Here is a 21,129-nt window from a genome sequence, read left to right as displayed (position 1 = left end):
ATTTGTGCCACAAACGGCTACTGAGTCTCGAAACAGTTAAGCGACTATTGTCCTAAATAGCTCCTAGAGCTTACCTAACAGCGTGAGCGGACTAAACACAGTGCCATACATTACTGGCTAACGTGTCCCAACCGTTCACCTGACATATATTACTAATATGGGTAGGCGCACCCCGTCAACTACTAAAATATATGACATCAATATAAAATTTACGTCGTCAAGACAGCAATTTGCTGCCATGCCTAGGTCGCTGAATGCCAGGAAGTACCTGTCCATCATTTTATGGCCCTTGGAGCTTTAATTGGCTAATAGCCAGCCATAATTCTCGGTTAGTTTCCCACAGCAGCGCGGTAGGATTCTTTCCCTCAAATAACTAGTGATCCCAGTTGAACAAAGCAACGGCATCAAGGGACACCCACACGGTCCGACAATGCGGCTCTCTCCATAGTGACTCGCTGCTTATGAGTGGCCAATTTTTTTTTACCTCTAATTTCCAAGGTGACCTGAATTTCTGCCCCCACCAAGATCTGGGCAGTCAAACATCATGTGTTCGTTCAAATGGACAGCCGCACCGATCATTAGCTGCCAGGCAAAACTGAAACAAATACTGGTTCAAATTCGCGTGGTTGGAGAGCACTTGGACTTCCGTTACCCTTAAAAACAAACTAGAGGCGTACCATCTCTGTATAAAGTCCTGTATAAATCTATATAAGAACCTACACTTAGTCGTGGTGTGTCATTCTTGCTGCTATGCTTCCATCGCGAGGCTGTAAAGCCTCCTCCGCAGGTGGGAGATGGACAATTGTTCGAAATTTAGAACCGTGCATTGCGATCACCGTTCCGCTGCGGTACAGGCCCGGCTCGAAACCGCATCCCAAATACCTCGGCCTCCCTACCTCTTCGCAATTTACACATGGCTGCCCGAACTTTCACCATTAGATCAATTGGGAGAGCCTTTCCCAATCCAGAGGTAGTCTCATAGGAGGTTGTTTTAAAAACACAAGTGCATACAATTAAAGCTCTGCGGTGGGCATTCCTTAAATTTTGAAAAAGTGCTCAATTTCTTTCCAACCTATGCGCCAACTCGGACGCGACATAAGAGGTCATACTTTCGAAGTCACCTCGGTACACCATGTACAAATGACGGCCCAACAGCCCGTAATACTTTCGAGCAATCCTCCTAGCCTTGTGAATTACAGAGATAGCATCCGCCGCTACTTGCCTAATGTGGTTGCTAAACAACAACTTCTAATCAAACAAAACACCTAGGTACTTATGGACTCTCGGGTGATTACACAGCCTTTATATTTAATGTGGGAATTGAAACTATACGATAATTTTTCTGTACCCTTGAGAAGCATAAACTTCGTCTTGGGAACAGAAATCTTTAATTTCATGTCCATCTAGCCCTCTGCGGTTGACAAAGCCGTTTGCGTTTGGTCATCTAGCTGCGGTCGTGAATTACCACGAACTAACAAGAAACAGTCATCAGCAAAATCCTGGCCGGTGACCCTTCCTGGGAATGTCAATCCGAAAAATCTGTTAAATACCAGGATCCACAGCAGGGTACTGAGAACGGAACCCTGCAGGCTTCCCTGATGACAGACTTTTCCACAGTCAAGTGCGCATCTCTTAGCAGAGCTGTACGATTAGACAAGTCGTCACGCACTGCGGCCTGCTGGGCTACGGGAACATTGCGGCGTTCCAACTAATAAAGGACAGAACACAAGGAAAGAAATGCTGCCTCTATGTCTACAAAAATTGCCAAAACATATTTAGCCGTTCCACAACCAGTCTTTGAAGCAACTTGCCGATTACCGGCAAGAGGCTGATGGGCCAATAACTGCCGACATCACTAGGATCCTTTCCTCATCAAAGAAGAGGAGCACCCTCACAAAAGTCACTTTCCAACAAGTCGGAAAGCAACCTCAGCTAAGGCACCCCGAGAACAGCCTGCCAAGCGGCTCTCTTATGACAGGCAGCAGATGATAAAAAATATCCGGCACAAGCTGGTCAATTCCTGGTGCCTTTCTCAGTGCCATTCGAGAAACCATTAGGTCTATATCTACGGAATCCACAGCCCGCACGCCAGGGAATGGTATCTCACCCTCCCTGACGCTGACTTCTGCTCCACCGTCCGGAGCACCTAGAAACAGAGTATCCAGGAACGCCTGGTATGTCGCCACAGATGTTAAAGTGTGATCCCGACAACGAAACCGTTAGCAGGCGACGCTAGTACCGTCTACGCGCGGATCTCGCTCTTGTGCGCAGAATGCTCATGTCAGGGGACTACCACAATTTCCCGGGCCGCTGCCTGCGATCTATAGACGGCCTCCCGGAAGCGGAGGTTATAACGGTTCCAAGCACTCTCTGATTAGTGGACTGGGCACTACCCAAAGGTCCGTCTATTGGCTGTGGCCGCCGTAGGACCTATCACAGCCAGTCTTGATGGCACGGCCGAATTGCCCAGCCGTCAATTCCACCTCCTCGTTCTGCTCCATGCGCCATTCCAACCCCTGTAAATCAGCTGCGTACTTGCGCCGCAGCCTGTCCCGATCCAGGTTCCTTTTATAGCGACCTGAATCTGGAGGTCTTAGACTGCCTCCGTAAGCGATCTCATAGCTTATAAGCCTATGATCGCTCACACTGGCCTCGGGCCTAACAGTCCAACTACTTGTACTCCTAAGCAGATCGCCCGTCAGCAAAGTGACGTCGATGTAACTTTTTCCCAGTTTACAAGAGAAAGTCGGCGGTTGTTCTCCCTCGTTAAGCAAGTACAGGTTCCTGGCTTCTACAAACTGTGCGACACCATGGCCTCTAGCGTCAGTAAGTGGTGAACCCCAGGTGGAAGACTTGGCATTAGCGTCCAGAGCAACCAGCACTCTGGTACCCGGGAGACCATCTAGAATCCGTCCCAACTTCGCCAACCAGTCATCGATACTCCATTCAAACTGGTAGTATCCCGACACTAGTACGGCATCGAGCGTACCCCTCGTGACTCGAACGATGGTGAATTGCTCGACAGAAAACTGAGGCATCCAGAAGACACCCAGCAAGGCCGAGCCGACTATGATCGCAGGAAGCGGCCATCCTCCACGAGAATGAATAACCAATTCCGTGGAAGCCGACCACCCTATCTCCGACCGTGTACTTCTCCTGGACCAAGAGGACCTTGGATAGGACTCCTGGACCAAGTCGAGTGGGAGACATCTTGGTGAATACACGAGAATTTTTGTCGCTCCGCGTTTTCATTGTTTTTTGGAGAAATTTACGGATTTGTACATTGGATGTTATTAAGGTATGGATAACGGACAAATTTACTAAGTTTTATGAGTTTTGGTTACGGACTGATTAATTTATTAGCATTTTTTAAAAAACTAATAATTTTAGTGAAAAGTGAGTTGTTTTTTTTTTTATTTTCTTTTGTTTTTGGTACGATATTATGGATCTGTAAGAGTTAATAGCGGTTTTAAGTGATTGGACAAGACTTCTTATATCAATAGTGGGAGTAAAAAAGCACTGGTTGTGTTATTTTTTACAATTTTGAGGTTATACATATAGTATAGTGCATAGTTAAAATTTTCTAAGTTGATCGACAAGCCAAGGCTTGTCGGTGACGTCATTACAGTTTGTTGTAAACAAGCACTTAAACTTTTTTCATATATTATTCGTAGGACAAAAATTTTCTAAGTCCTAAAGGCGAATTATACGGGCAATCCTTTTCCTAACATAACTTCTGTATTTTTCACACTATCTCCAAACTTCCTCCAGATCTATCCGAATCCTAACTTTCCCTACCCCCTGACCACCCAAAAATATATTTGATCACTTTTTGGATACATACATTTTACTTACCCACCACCCCAAAAAGTTTTTTTGGAGCTCCTGCCCGTGTGGGGTGTCGTTGAATACGGAATACTTGAACGAATTTCAAGAAAGGAACATCCAGTAACAGAGACTGAAGGGATGGAAACTAGTACTATCGGGTCTGTTAGTGTACAGGAGAAGAAAAACTGGAAACCTGCTGATGCTAGAGGGGCTAAACGAGGGAGGGCAGGCTCGTCTGAAGAGGAAGAGGCCCCTCTTGCATTCAAGGAGGTGACATAAGCTGGGGCACGCCGAATTCAGCTACGCCAGAATTTGGGAAAGTCAAGTACCACGGCGATCAAAGCCCATGAGCGAGAATTAACAGAAATATACAAGGAACTGCAACGGATTAATGAAGAGACATTGGAAACAACTGAACAGGGGACACAGACTGATAGGCAATACAGAGACGAGATGTCCGACATATTAGATCTAGACTTGACGGATGAGCAATTACTGGACAGGCTACCGACAAGATGGTCCACCTGGGTCATGAATAGATTGACCCAGGTTAATGCTCTTAAGATGGGTGACGACAGCTGTCACTTTGTTGACCTGGCTAACCAAAGGCCAAACAGTCAATACTTTGGAGCAAGTCCTGGTGCATTGGTGCTGCAAGACTCTACTATCATGGAAGACAATAAAATAATAACAAGAGGAACTAAATATACAGTACTGTATAATTCAGAAAATGGAGAAAGGATGATGGCATCCCATGTAATCAAAGCGCTGAGGAGGGTTGTGGGTAAGTCTGAATCCTCAGTGTTCGTCATTCCCCCGGGGACGGCGGGTACGATAATCAAGAAAGTCGTGATTTACCTGATGCGCAAAGGCAAAACACTACCTAGAATGATCTTGCCCAATTTGGGAGACCAGGTTCGCGCTAGATCTAGATCGGCGTCGGCGAGGAGGGGCACTCCGCCGGTGACCGATAGCAAAACAGTTGTAGTTAAAGCGCCCGGCAAATCATATGCTGATGTATAAAAGACCGTGAAGGACAAGGTCAGTGTGGACGAGGCCGGAGAAGTACTTTCAATAAGGAAGGGGAGGAATTAAGAACTAGAAGTCAGGATTAAGGGCACCCAGAAGGCGGGGGAATTTACTTCAATGCTGAGAGACCGTGTATCGGACCTGCATTTGGATGTCAGAACCAGAGGGGATCGTAGGGCGGTGGTCCATATTAAAGATCTAGTATGCGATACAACCGAGCAAGAAGTGAAGGAGGCAGTTGAGAGAGTACTGGGAGCAGACGAAAGCTTTCAGGTGACTTCGCTCCGAGGCGCATACGGCGACATCAGGAACGCGACAGTAATCACTACCTATAGAGGTGCAACCAAATTGGTGGCCTCGAGACTAAGGGTCGGCTGGGTAAACTGTAGGACATACATCCGGACAGAAAATGAAAGATGTTATAGATGCTGGAGAACGGGCCATGGTAGCAGGCTCTGTAAAGGACCCGATAGAACAAACTTATGTTATAATTGCGGTGAACCAGGTCACATAATAAGGGATTGTCGCGAGGCCTCAAAGTGCCTCGACTGCAGAAGTCTGGCTCACAGAACGGGCAGTGCTATTTGTACTAAGTCACTTGATTAGAACGTTATTAATAAACAACCACAGGAGTATCTTATCAAATGACTTACTAGAAGAAATTACCACTAGAGGCAATTATGACTTCATAGTGGCCACCGTGCCGCACGTTTATTCAGCAGCCAGACCACAATGGGTCTCTGATACGAATGGAGATGTTGCCATTAGAAGGGTAGCAGGGAACAGGGAATATGGCCTTTACCGTAGAGCGGAGGGTTTGGTAGCAGTTGAACTAAACGAAATAGTTATAATTGGCGTTTATATAAGCCCAAACATTCCATTGGGATCGTTCCAAGACAAGATATTCCATCTTCAACGCATAGTCATGCAGTCTCACAAAAGAGTACTTATTCTCGGGAATTTCAATTGTAGAACGACGGCGGCAGGTGCAGCCTCCTCCAACGCCAGGGGAGGGATTCTTGAAGAATTTTTAGCCATCACCGGCGCAGTATGCAGTATGCATTAATGATAGTATGCCCACATTCAAAGCTAGAGGGCACGAATCGATCTTAGATTTGGCTATAATAGATCGAAGAATGGATCCAAATCTGACTGCATTTACCGTACTGAGCGAAGAGACCGACAGTGACCACCTGGCAGTCTCAGTTGTAATCAGTGATCATCACACAGGGACGACACGGCAGAACATCACCCCCAGACTAACAAATAGGCAGATTCAACTGGTGGTTAGGAGATCAGCACGCAGAATTGCAGAACAGGCGCAGATTAATCCAGACATGTTTCAGGAGATAATAGTCGAAGAAATCGCCAGAGTTCCACATAGAACTGACAAGTACCACCCGGTATACTGGTGGACTCGCGAAATAGAGGACCAGAGAAATCTCATGCAGAGATGTAGAAGAAAGGCGCAGAGAATGCGTGCTCGTGCGGGTACGGTGGAAGAGATTGGCCATCGAGGAATACAGGGCGGCAAGAAAAAAACTGAACTTTCTAATAAAACAGACTAAAAAAAATGAAATGGCTGGAACTATGTCGCGAACTGGATGCCGACCCCTGGGGTCGCGCATTCCAGATAGTGACAAAACGCCTTGGCAGAGACATCCCTATGTTAAACAAGGACACTGCGGCTCAGCAAATGAGCATACTGTTCCCAAGGGAAGAAACAGAAAATCGTGAAGAAATCACATGTGTTCGAGGTAGATTTACACAGAAAGAGGCGATTAATGCGGTTAAAAAACTAAATAATAAAAAAAGCCCGGGGCTGAATGGGATCCCGGCGGCAATCATCAAGGGCCTCGCTGAAGTGATTCCGTTGGAATTATTCGATATCGCTAGGTATGGACTGCAGAATTGTAGCTTCTTTAACTGTTAGAAAGCAGCCAGAACAGTCTTCTTGCCCAAACCGGATGCTACTGCGGGACAAGGTGAATACCGCCCTATCAGCTTGATCAATAACATGGGAAAAGTGGTGGAGAGGTTAATTGCGCGTAGACTGCAAGAAGAATTCGAACAGAAGAAGAGTCTACATGTAGATCAATACGGTTTTCGTAAAGGATACTCAACGATAAACGCAATTAATAGGTTGACAAATTGGGCGGCAGGAGTTCGGGAGGGCACCTGGCGGACAAGAAGACTACCTTTAATGATATTATTAGATATAAAAAATGCCTTCGGCTCAGTCCCTTCGCCTGCGATTATAAATGCGTTAAAAAGAATGAACATCAGTATGTATTTAATCAACCAAATTAATCACTACCTGCATGAAAGATATACGGAAATCAGAACGATTGAAGGAACTGTTACATTTCAGATATTTGGAGGTGTTCCGCAGGGGTCAGTGTTAGGACCCCTGCTCTAGATTATTTTTTATGACCAGATCTTTAGACTGCGTTACCCGGAAGGGGTAACTATCGTAGGTTATGCGGATGATGTGGCAATTCTGGTTGAGGATCGAGAAGTAGATAATTTAGAGGTCAAAGCTAATCAGTCTCTCGGAATAATCGACGAATGGCTTGAAAGCAATAAGTTACAGGTGTCCCCTGCCAAGTCGAGATGTATTCTTTTCTCCGGTAGAAGAAGAGTCCGAGGAATCAACATCGCAATACGAGGGGAGAATATCTTAGAGGTATTTGGTGCAATACCTTGGTCTAATGCTCGATAAGAGTCTTAAATTTGGAGCGCACATAGAGATGATATGCAAACGGGTAGCCCCCACTATAAGGGCGTTAAGGGGAATGTTCAACAACCATAGCATACCTAGAGCTTCAGTCAGGAGACCGATCACATCAGCCATGATATCGTCAGCGCTATATGCAGCCCCGGTATGGGGTGAAACAATGAGCATACAAAGGAATAAACAGAGATTAAGAAGTGTACACCGGGTTGCGTTATTGGGGGTTGTGGCGGGGTACCGCACTCTATCTTATGATGCGCTGTGTGTCTTGGCTGGGGTACCACCAATCGAACTACAAATAAGAAATCGAAGGCTGAGAGCAACGGGTATGTCAAAAACTGAAGCGGAAGCAGAGACTAGTAATAACTGGCAGACCGAATGGTCTGTCTCATTGGTCGAGGTATGGACAAGACGATTGATCCCTGATCGGGAGGTCTGGCTGGAAAGAAAACACGGCAATCTGGATTATTATATGACACAACTAATGTCTGGGCATGGCTCATTTGGCTATTACTTGCATAGATTTGGCAAAAGGTTATCGCCTATATGTATCTACTGTAACGAAGTAGACGATGTTGAACATACAATCTTCGATTGTAGCAAATGGTCCCAGTACAGAAACGAAATGGCAGCAAACAACTTAACAGCTGAAAATCTGGTCGGGTGGTTATTGGTCAATGAAGCAAACTGGGACTGGTTCGCGAATTTCGCAAGAAATATCCTCAGGATAAAAGAAGAAGACTCAAGATACCACGGGTTATAGGGGCCCAATTAAATAGGGAAATTAAATAGGGAAGGGAGGACAGCCCTGCCCCGGAGGGCTCTTATGCTCAGGTATGCGGGTTCCTGTGATGGGGTGGGGACTCCTGGGGCAGACTGTATGGGAAAATGTAAAGACCTAGTCTCGGCCGGCGGTCCCGAGGGCGCTTCGGTGCTTTCTGGCACCGTCGGTTTGAGGCAGGGCATAAAGACAGAGACCCGGTTCCCTGCGGGTGGTGGGGGGTGGGGGAAAGGCATAGCCGGACCTCGTCTCTTCCGTGGGAGATTTGAGGCAGGCGCAAAAAAAAAATCCGGAACCGGGGGGGGCTAACCTACCGTGCCGGGTGTAAAACGGGTGGGCGGGGGACGCCCCCTTAGAGTCAAATGGACACGTTCCTGGGCCGAGTATACTTAAGTGGATCTCCGGCCCAGGAATGTAGGGGAAGAAAAAAAGGGGGAAAAGAGGGCCTTGAGGTCGTACTCGTCAAGAATCCTTATGGCTTCATTGTTGCCCGCCCTGAAATGATGCAAGTTTAACTGCCCCAGGCGCAAGCGTTCAATAAGGCGACGACCGTCCTCGAAAGCTTCTCCCAGGCGTCGCTATACGCCATTTTATTGACGATCTTCGCCGGGGCTATGTCATGCGACCTGCATTGCTTCCCCTAGAGCCGGTGTCCAGCATCAAAACCTTTCACCGTGGCACAAGGAGCGCACTTTGCTGACGCGCTCTTACTTGTGCAATTGACTGCCCTGTGCCCAGCAAAGGCGCAATGACCACACATCTCCGACTGGGTTCTGCAATGGAGAGAGGTGTGACCAAAGCCTTGACATTTGAAGCACCGTGGTACATCTGTGTGGTTGACCACCCTACATGAGGTTCAAATAATCAAAATATGAAATTTTGATTATTTTACTATATATTCATATGACCTGACCTTCCTTCTTATAAATACGTAACTTTTTCAAATTGGATGTAAAATTGTTTATTTAATATTTTGATTACTTTAGTAATTTTGCGTTAGTAACAGTTTAATTTTGTCGATACAGAGGTAATTTTTTGAATTAAGATGTAACATTTTTTATTTAAAATAGTGATTATTTTAGCATACATTCATATGATTTTATACCAACATAATTTTGTCAAATAGGATATAGATTTTTATTTTAATTTTGATTACGTTAGTAATTTTCTGTTGGTTAGATTAGAATACTGATGATGTAGATGTAATTTTTTTGAATTAGGATGTAAATTATTTTATTAAAAATTTTGATTGTTAGAATATATTCATATGTTTTTGTATCCAATTCATGGATACATAATTTGATCAAATGGATTATAGAACTTTTATCAAATACTTTGATTATTTTGGTAGTATTCCATTAATTTCAGTTTAAAATGAAAGATACAAAGGTAATTCTAAGAATTTAAATTCAAAATTATTTATGAAAAATTTTAAATATTCTTGTACTTACTATATGTGATTTTGTGTCATCCTCTTTATAGATACATAATTTTCTCAAGTTTGATATAAATTTTTTATCACATAAAAGATATAAACTATTTTTATAATTTATGGTTTTTTATTTATTTATCTTTTTATTTATTAGGATATAATTTTTTTATTGAAAATTTTGATTATTTTAATAATTTTACACTAGCTGCAGGTCCGAGTTGCCCTGGCGGGCGACGCCTCGGAATGAGATTATTAGGTGTCCAAAATTGATTACCTCTTGTATAAAAATAATTTTTTTTTTCAATGATGAAAATTGATATAACGAAAATTAAATTAGAAATTTAACGCTTAAATTGATACTAACGAATCGGGATTTCCCGCTAGTGATCGGTACAGTACGGTGCCTAATTTTTTGTTATAGTTCATTATTTTATGAAGAAAAACAATCACATAAATAAATGAAAAATTTGTAGAATTTTTTTTAAAACACCACTTAAATTAAACGCACTACAAGGTAAAAAATAATTTTAGGACGGTATCTCAGAAGGATTTAACAAGCTTTGATGGTGACATGTAAGATTATGTGAGTCATAGCTTCAAATTAAAAATTTGATGTTTTCTTATGCTTATTTACACCCCACTCTTTAGGCCATTAATCAAGCATAAGAAAAAATTGGCAAAAACATCAAATTTTAAATTTGAAGCAATGACTTTCACATAATCTTAATATCACCATCAAAGCTTGTTGTCAGATCTATTCTGAGATACCGACCTAAAATTATTTTTTACCTTTTAGTGCGTTTAATTTAAGAGTGGTTTTAAAAATGTTTTTACGTAATTTTATATTTTAATTTTTGGTGCACTTAATATGAGTGGTTTTTAAAAAGTTTTTTTAATATATTTCTTACTTTTTAGTCTTCATAAGTCTATACTTTACAGCTGCGCTAGCACACACATTTGAGCGTATTTAGCGAAAGATCGGATCGGTACGTTTTACGGTGGGTGAGTGCAATCAAAACATAGGGCTAAACGATTTAATTTCCGAATAAACAAGATCCGTTCGATCATTCATATGATTTTGTATATTGGTATCATTTTTAAGATAGGTATCTTAAAAGCCCAAACACGGTTTGATTTTGATAAAATTATAATAATGTTATTATTATGTAGAATTATATCATTCAAGAAAATCATTAGAAGCATTCTAGAGTTAGTTTTTTTAGAAGTTTTAAAAAACAGAAGTTAAGTCAGCTTCAAGAGCTTTATTTTATCGGCAGCTTTTATGAAATATTTATTCTAAAATATTAATAATTTATAAACCAAATCTTAAAAACCTGACATTTGTTTAAGATATGGAAAAATGCTGACAAATATCTAATGTGACTATATACAAAGTGTCCTGTGTAAAACACAACCCATTTATCATAGTCATGTCAATAGGTATATTTAAATGATAAATGCGTAAGTCTTTTATTAAATTTTAATACAGCTTAATTCTAGAATAACTGCTAAAAGTGGTTGCTATCTTCCTGAATTAATGCTTTCCATTAATTTCCATGTGTTTCTTGCAAATTTTTTCACAGTTTTTGACTGGATATTTAATACAGCTTTTGCAGTCTGGCCATTCAGTTGCAGCAGTGTTCGTGGATTGTTGGTACAGACATTTTCTTTGAAATAACCCTAAAGAAAAAATGTATCGGTATCTAATCTGGAGATCACGGTGGCCATAAACCACGACCAACGTCACGTTCACCAAAGAATTCTTTAACGAAAGTAATGAATTTACGTAGTCTGATATTGAAGTAGTCGAGTTTTGTCTTCCAAAAAGTGAAACGAAACGCAATAAAATATTCTGCTATCGTTCTGCATTAATGTTGTACTCAAAGAAAATAGGACCAATAATTTTTTTTTTTCGTAATATCGCTAACCGAATGCTTTTTTTTCTGCGGGTACAATAGTATTTGAAGGGGATTTTCAACACTCAAAATCATACTGTTTTGATCGGTTACTTAGTCGTCCAAATGAAACCAGGCCTCGTCAGACAAAAATAGCGAGTCCATAACATAAATCGTCCTCTTGCGCGCAAATCGACGAAACTAATGCCATATTCTAACCGGTTTTCTTTACGGGATTCAGAAGTTGATGAACTTCTTGAATTCAACATGGTCGTGAGTGTAACTGTTTTTTCACCCGATGAACGGCTGATTTCGGCAAATTAATTACAGCTGATAAGCGTCTAACAGATTTTGTTTTAGCGCGCCAATAAATTCGTCACTGATTTCAGCGACTGTGAATGCATTCAATACTGTTCTCCAAATTTTATGTTTCTTGTCATTAACAGAACCTGTGTCTCTTATCTATCTCGGTACTGAACGGCAAAAGGATTCTTACACTGCAGTCATTGATCCCGCGATGATGTATACTCAATAATAAAAACATTTTCTTCATGTGAATATACAATCTTCTCACCAACAATGCACTGAGCGTTCTTACTGCTTTATTATGGCTACCGGTAGTAGTCGTCTACTGATTTGGCGCGATAGTCTGATGTTGGACGAGTCCATTCCCATAAAACGTAGTAGAGGAGGGTAGCCGTTTAAAATTTTATAAAAGGCTGATTGATGGTTTGCGTTTTAAAAGAATACGCTGTAATTCATCAATTTTTAAATATCTAATACTTTTGATATGGTATGTACGGCCGAAATCGCTCGAGAGTTGTGGTTTTTTTATTCACTTAGTTTCGAAGAGGTGGTTTTTTAATTTTTTTTTATTTTTTTATATCAATTGTATTACATTATGTTTGCATTTGATAGAATACTTTTACAAACTCTCACTGTTTATCCTCGATGAAATCGTACAATCTAGACCCATATGTTTGTTGATTCATACGATATGTAATTATATTATTTGTATACATTTTGACAAACTAAAAAAAATAAAATTTAAATAAATAATTTACTATCAAAGAAGGGTTTATTAAGATTTTAATAAATATATATAAGTGGACATAACTACACGTATATAAATATATAAGTGTAGTGGGGGAAAATAATAAAATAAACTTAAAATAACCCAGTTTAGAGTAAAATACCGTATGAGTCTTCATTAAATTTACACTTTTCAAATTCGGCACAAAGTTGTTTGGTTTTGATTCGTCGTTGAATTCAGACCCGAAATTTTAAAGAACTAAGAAAATTTTTTAATATTTACTGCGCTTCGTGAAATCGGTTTAACTTTTTTGAAAATTTTATTTTTGAATCTTATACAAGAATCTAATTTAAACGTGTTTACTCACATAATTAAATAATTTTTTAAGTCAATTCTTTATTAAATACTCTTTATATTCTCTATTCCTCACGCAGAAATTTAAATTAATATTAAACGTAAAGAATAATTATAGTCAACTTTATTTTCACAGTTTTTTGACGAAAAAATAATAAATAAAGAACATCCAAATCCGTTTTTATTGGAGAAAAAATAATTCTGAAATAAACTTATCTGAACTATTTTTCGAAGTTTCAAAGCCACGGTTAGGTAATTCTGGGTTGAATCCCGGCCAGGTCTGTCATTTTTTAATCCCACCAAATTTCATGCATCGCAAAATAAATATATATATATTATCAGTAATTGGGTGTTATCTCTGTGCTATTTAACGATGCAATAAAGCAAGTATCAGATTAACTTTTATTAACTAAAAAAATTAATAATATTGTTGTGAATTTTAATGAAGACAAGTAAGATAAACAATTACTACATTATTAACATCACTTCTTTAAACATAAGAAGTGTAATAATTTAGATTTATTATGTAATTTTTCACAGGCTATCTCTTCCCCAAATAAAATCCAGTCAACTCCCAGTTTACGACCGTCCTCTATAACGACTAACTTGTTTGGAGAAATTTAATTTACTGAAATTAAGATATAAACCGGTCGTGCAAAGATAAGGGGTGTTTATTGCTCTATGTTTACGTGACATTACAATAGTATTTAAACTTATCGTTTTTACTTAGTTGTTCCTACTGAACGCTATTGCATTCCAACTGTCCTTTGATTATTTCACTTTCTATTTTAAATCCTAACGTACTATTTTTAACATGAACACAGTATTATATTGGGGATTTAAGATTTTTGAAATATAATTTTTCTTATGCTGCCTAGCTTGTTTAGAAAACGATTTTTTTGCAATAATTATCTCAAAATTCTAGTCCTAAATTTCTGTTAGTCGGCTTATTCATTGCGTTAAATAGTGTATAATAATTATTATATTACGTAATTACATAACTTTATGTTGTAATTATTAACTTTCTTTGAGTATTTTACTCACATTATTAGGATAATTAATACGTACTCATAAAAATGATTTTATTTTTATAATAAAATGGTGGAAGAGAAAATTAAACCATCTCTTAAAAAAAAAAAACAAGGAAGGAGATTTTTTAAGACAGACACAAAAATTGAAAACTAAAGGAATCACATAAGTAAATGAAATAATCTCAAAAAGGATATTTGAAAGAGATAAAAAAACAATGCTACACCGGTCCCAACAAAAAATAATAACTCAATAGAGTTTTAGACCGGATGTAAAGCTTTTAACGAAATGGATTAACTACTTAGCGTGAACAGCTAATGTCTCTCACTCAAAAACTATTTCTATAATATCATTGTCAATATTTTTTAATGTTAAAGTGACGGAAATGTTAAAGTGAGGAAGTGTTATGTTTGTAAAGAGCGGTTTGATTGATTAAAACAGATTAAACACAATTAAAGTACTAGATAAAGTAGCAAGGGCTAGTGATTCTATCGAGTGTTCCATCTTTATACGAGTACATCAGCTAAATTACGAATAGTAGAGAAAGGAGAATACTAATACGGTTTGATGTTCTGTGTTGTTGAACCTCTTTTTTAAATACTTATTTTATTGCGAAAGTATACACCCCCCCCCCAAAAAAAAAGTGTATATATATATGTACCTGGATTTTTTTAACTACAATAAATCCCATAACTGATTATTACAAGATTTAAGACAAAACTAAATTCATCTATTAAAAATTAAAACTGTATAATCTCATTTAACTTAAGAAATACACTAAAGTGTCCTGTGTAGTCGAACCTGCGATAATATGGCTATGCGATACTCAATTTAAGACCGCTCTGAAGGAAGTAATTAGGTCGCTATAGAAGGTATTTGCTGTATTAATAGATTCTTACTCGGAATGCACTTTGAAAGAATGAACACAGCGAGCTATTGGCAACCAGCTCTAAAGTGTATATCGCGTGAGGGATTACTGATATTTTATTTAACGGTTCCGTAGAAGCGAGTTTGAACTGTCTATAATTTCACGGCTGTTAATCGCTATCGTTAATAGGCTACTGCATACAAAGATGACCCTATCATTTTTATAGTTACGTAAAGTGGAATTCACTGTAAAATGATAGCAATGCACATGAAAATCTTTATTTTTTTATTAAAATAGAACTCCTTTATGATAACCTCTTCCTAAACTTTTATCCAAATTTCTTTCCCCAATATTTTTACACGTTATTACTCTAAGACATTAATTATGAGCATAAATTCCAATTTACATTATTTTAAAAGAAATTTTACAGTTGATAAGTTTAAAAATTATTAAATCAAATTCCGTTTCAACATACCAACATATGATACACGGTCCCAAAAATTAATGCTTAGGAAATAAAAATCGTAAATAAATAAGTCCCAAAAAAAAACCTTCCATAAAACTACAAATTCTTTAACAACAGATAAAAAATTTAGATGCTATGTATAATGGCATAATCTTCCAATAACCTAACATACAGTGATAAGTAATATATGATACGATTTTCTATAGGTAATAGAGTAGCCCCTAGAACTTCTAACCATTTCGTTACAAAAGAACAAATTTTATAAATGAATTAGTAATATTTCGACAGAAAATTATATAAAATAGAAAAAAATTCGGGAACATAATATTATAACAGGAGCTCTTTTTGGCAATACTACGAGTGACGTAATATTACGTCAGTATCTGGAAAATAAAGAAAGGATGATAAAAAGTCTAAACATCATTATGTCATCGCAGAATGCCCCTCGGGCCTCAAAGCGCCGTTTACTGGCGACCACCGTCGTGTCTTCGCTTATGTATGCCGTTCCGGCCTGGTGGCGCTCTATCGCCATCAGGCGCAACAAAGAGAGACTGGCGAGGACGCACAGGTGTGTGCTCCAAGGTGTTGTGTCCGCATACAGGACAGTGTCCTATGCCGCCCTGTGCGTGTTATCGGGTACACCTCCTATTGACCTAATCGCAAAAAAGAGGGTGGAGAGGGCACAAGGCAAGCCAGAACAAGAGGTCAGGGATGCCGTTTATAATATCTGGCAGGAAAGATGGTCGCAGGAAGCTGTGGGTCGATGGACGAGAACCCTCATCCCCAACATCAAGCCATGGTTGTCGAGAAGATTTGGTGAGGTTGATCATCACCTATCGCAGTTTTTTACAGGACATGGTTCCTTCAATAACTACCTGCACAAAATAGGCAAGAGAGAAGAACCAATTTGCAACTACTGCAACGAAATAGATGATGCTGAGTACACCTTTTTTGAGTGCAATAGGTGGGACACACTTAGACATAGTAAGGCACTCACAGGTATAACTCCAGAGACAACAATAAACTACATGCTAAGAAGCGAGTCAAACTGGAATAATTTTGCTAGTTTTGTTAGACAAGTTGTTCTACAGAAATACTCCGATGAGAGAAGACAAGGTGTTGCTAGAATAGGACTGGGTGGACAGCCTTGCTGGTGAGGTTCAGCATGCTGCGGTGTGTTGGCACTGATGAGCCACCAAGGACTCCACGGGTAACAGTCAGGCAAGAGCACACTGAATACTGAAGGGACCCGGTACTGCGTCGCGGCGAACTGGGTCTGGCGTGGTGTATTAGTATTCCCCTTTTGGGTCCCCAAGGGGCCAATATTGATAAAGAACTCTCAAAAAGAGCTAACCGGTAGGCCGACCTGCCTTGCCGGTATATAGCCGGTAGGTGGGGAGGCCTATTTGAGTTTAAAGACACTCCCCTGGGCGGCGTAATACCAACAAGTCGGTCCGGCCCAGGGGAGCTGAGAGAAAAAAAAAAAAAAAAAAGTATCTGGAAAATAGTAATAATTTTACTATTAAATATATGATACAACTAATGTTACAAACAATATTATTATATAATTTAAGTTTTATGAAAATCAGTGATCAGTCAGTTAACTAGATAACTACCAGATATAGTTATTATTATTGTTGTATCGTGTTTTCCATTATTGTTGTTTAAATTCTGGTACAATAAAAAGTAAACTAAATTTATTGGCTTAAAGGATTAAAAGGAAATAGAAAAACAAAACAAATATTAAATAAAACATTTATTTAATTACTTATACTACAAATTAAAAAATAAAAATAAACAACAGTTTTAATTACAATATAAACCATTTACATTTAATATATAATTAATGGTAACTGTGCATCAATCTAATTTAATTTTATCGTTCAGTGCCGGTTACTCCCTGGCTGAAATTAATCTTAACCTTCCCCGTAATTTTTTTTTTAACAGTCCATATCTGTAATTATACGATTGTAGTATTCTTATAATGCATCCCGTACAATAAAAAATATATTCTATTAGGAAAAATGAGTATAGTAAATTATGGTTAGTAAGAGTAATGTATAATGAACTATAATTTGACTCATTTCTTTTATTATTTTTATTCAAAATATTCAAGAAGGCAAAATTTTATTATATTAAGAACAGATTAAAAATTATACTTAATTAATTAAAGAAAATCTTAAATTATACTAAATGAGTAGTAAGTGTTGCTGGAAACCTTTCGTTGTAAGCTTTCCTTTATAGCAAAGTAATATTACCGTATTTTAGTTTCAACTAATTTTCAAAAAATTAAAGTCATTTATACTTCCTCAATATATCGAGAAATGATAGGTACCGTACATAAGAAATATTTATATAGAATTATATAACAATATTCTAGAAAATGTAAATTCTCAATTGCATCCAGTAAAAGGTTGGTGAAAACAGTAAGAAACTTTGCATAATATTACAAGTTGGTGCGTGAAACAAAAAAGATCCTAATAGTTTTGTTAGGATAAGTAAACTAGAATAGTGGATTTATTCTTTTTATCTCTAAATTTAAAAGAATCTATTTAAAAAACTTTTATGTTAATTTTTCACTACGTATAAATTGAGCATTCCGATAAACCTTATGTAATGGAGCAAAGAAATTTAGTTCATTAAATCTGTAGGTTGTTGTTTAGTTGAATCTGTAGGTTAGTTGTTAAATAAAAAAAAAAAAGCTTAACAAAACGTCGAAAATGTCTTCTAGCTTGTGTTAAATATTTTCAAATGTTATTTCAATTTTAATATTAAACCCACTTCTACAATCAAAATTAAAAAAATAATTTAACATTCTCGCATGCTTTAATTCACTGGAGCTAAAGTGTAAAACATATACAAAATCATGTAATCGAAGCGAAAAGAATTATGGCAAAATACGAGTCGTTTGAATAGACAGAAGTTTAACAACTAACAGGATGATGTCGTTTCTTACCGATTTGAGTAGGGAACAATGCTTTATATTAGTTACCTTCAAAGAATTATCGATATTACGGTTCAAATTCATCAATATCTTCTCGATACAAATTGAGAATTGAACTCCAATACTCTAAACCACGGGCTTTCGTTTCGGACAATACTTCTAGCGAATAGTCCATAAACGAAGCAACTCTCTGGCACGCTTCATAACCGAGTAACCTTTATAGTAACAAAATTAATATATTTTTTTAGCGCTGTGGTCGGAGAGAAATGAAAAAATATGAAGTATTTAAAGTCGAATACTACTAAAATTTTATCATGAGAATAGTAAGCTTGTGATTCTCAAAATGGGACACGACTTTTTTATAAAAATTAGTAAACGGTTAAGAAAAATATTGTTTATTATTTTTAAACCGTATTTAAAGTTAATTTATTTATTAATTATTTTATTTAAATACATCTATTGTTGTGTTTCACATAGTTTCTTTTTACGCATTTTTTTCCTTTTTTTAAAAATAAATGATACTTTAAGTTAACGTTAATGGGAAGAAAATTTATGAATTATAGAAAATTTTGAATTCACGCCTATTTTTTTTTTGTTTTTTTATGGATGTGTGTGCGTGTGTGCATGCATACATATTACAATAAATTTAAAAAAAAATTAAACTCAAACGAGTAAAGTTTTATTTGAAGGACCTACTTTAATTGTATATTACCAAACACACACACGCGTTTATATGTAAATTAAAAAAACATATTTTTATGAAAAAAAGTTTTATCAATTAAGTCGGCTTTGTCGTGACAACTTATTTTAGATTATTATATTTTACATATTACTAAATTATTTAGAATGTAAACAATTACAGGCGTTCATAACAATGACAAATTCCCTTCATTAAAACGTTGTTTGAAATATGTATTCTAATTTATATGTTAGTAATAAAATTCAATGGTATAAAAAAGAAAATTAAAAAAATACAATATATTAATGAACACATTCATACTGATAAACATTTCTTTAAGATCAATTACTAGAACAAAGATAATTGTAAGAAATAATAATAAAATATACAAAACGTTTATACTTAAGAATATTAACTACATAGGTAACTGTCATGTACATATAATTCACATTGTCATATACATATAGGCAATTTGGTAAGCTCCAGATAATAGATATTTAATACAATTTTTATTTATATAACGGTTTTATCGACGTTACGTCCATTTAATTTTGTAAAGTACGAAATTTCACATATTATATACAAAGTAGTGCAAGAGTAATATAAGTTTTCACTATTATTTTATTTTTTTTAAATAGCATTACGCGATTTCTGACAACACTGAGAAAAGAATGTATTTACAGAAGATTTTTTAATATTAAACAAGTACATAATTTTATAAAATTTGTACTGTTGTAAAATTTAATGTCTTAAATGCGAAAGGAAGTAAAAAAATTGATGTTTTACGACAAGTTTTCATTGAATTTCATCGAAATATCAAAGACTTTTTCCAATTAAATTTTAGTTATTAAACTAAAATGACGTTCCATCAAAATCTTCCAACTTTAGGTCAAGTAAATAAAGACGGTGAAAAAAAAAACAAGACATAATTTGACTACTGATGTAAAGTAATTGACGCTTCTATTTTACTAAAAAATATTAAAATTGTAAATTATAAGTATTATTAGTTATAGAATTTCAAAAATAAAATTATATTACAATTTTGTAACTGTAATGGAGAGTAACTGAATGTACAGTTTTTTAACTGTTATTTTGCTTTTTGTACTGTTTTATATTGGAAACAGTACATAAAAAAAAATCTTAATTTTATTATTTTTTTTTTTTTTACAGAATTTATAAACATCTCTTTACTCAGCAAATTAATTCATGATATATTTTATATCGGTATCTACTTCATTCGCTTAACAAAAAAATATAAAACCGTAAATTCGTAGAAAAAGGAATTTATAAAAATCAGTTTCACACTTTTATAAATTATATATCGTTAAAATATTTCAAATATATTTGTATAAAATAATATACTGACATATTCTAATAAATTAAATCGTACAATTTTTAAATTAGGCAGATTCTTCCCAGGAAATACTATTAAAAGAAATAATAATATTTTCCTTTTCTTACCGTAAAATAGGTTTCATTTTTGGAGGGAAAACCATTACTATTATTTTTTTACTTTTACAAAGATTAATTTTTTAACAGAATAGCAATAATTATTGATGTCCAAAAAAGCTACTGATAAAACTTTTAATACAGTTAGTCGGTAACATAAAAAAAAAAAATATTAATATAAGAAATCGTATTTTAACTTGCATTTACAAAACTGCAACATCTGTTTGTTATAAATAATCTGAAATGAAAACAGATTTAAAGATATATATATATATATGAGTATGTGTGTGTGTGTGTGTTTGTGTGTATTCTTCATCATTACATTTAAATATATATCTAATAAAAACAGGTATTCATAGCAATAATGATAACCGATTATCTGAAGCCTACAAAGATTATATTTCCTCAACTATATCGTTTAGATTTATTGAGGATAAACTGGATTTTTTGTTTTCGGAGGATCCGTGACGTATGTTAGCTCGTTCAAGTAATACCTGAAAAATAAAAAAATAAATGTAAATTATTTTTTAAAAACATTATTTAATATACTGAAATTTCTCATACTCTAGGTTACGAATAAGTTAAATAAATAAAATAGTCATATTTGA

At 36.6% G+C, this 21,129-nt stretch overlaps 1 protein-coding gene across 1 annotated transcript in view; it reads right to left on the bottom strand.

Annotated features, from left to right (window-relative positions):
- Positions 1 to 17,190: 17,190 nt before the first annotated feature.
- ckd (cracked) overlaps positions 17,191 to 21,129 on the bottom strand; it is a 57,996-nt gene continuing 54,057 nt past the window's right edge. Inside the window, exon 5 of the mRNA XM_075363403.1 lies at positions 17,191 to 21,015. Coding sequence (XP_075219518.1) covers positions 20,946 to 21,015 — 70 coding nt within the window. The 3' untranslated portion in view covers positions 17,191 to 20,945. The remainder of the gene's footprint in view (positions 21,016 to 21,129) is intronic.

This window comes from Lycorma delicatula, chromosome 4 (assembly GCF_047948215.1).
Source record: "Lycorma delicatula isolate Av1 chromosome 4, ASM4794821v1, whole genome shotgun sequence".
Classification (NCBI taxonomy): domain Eukaryota; kingdom Metazoa; phylum Arthropoda; class Insecta; order Hemiptera; family Fulgoridae; genus Lycorma; species Lycorma delicatula.
The sequence above is the reverse complement of the archived record's forward strand: the minus strand, read 5'-3'. Positions and strand labels throughout refer to the sequence as shown.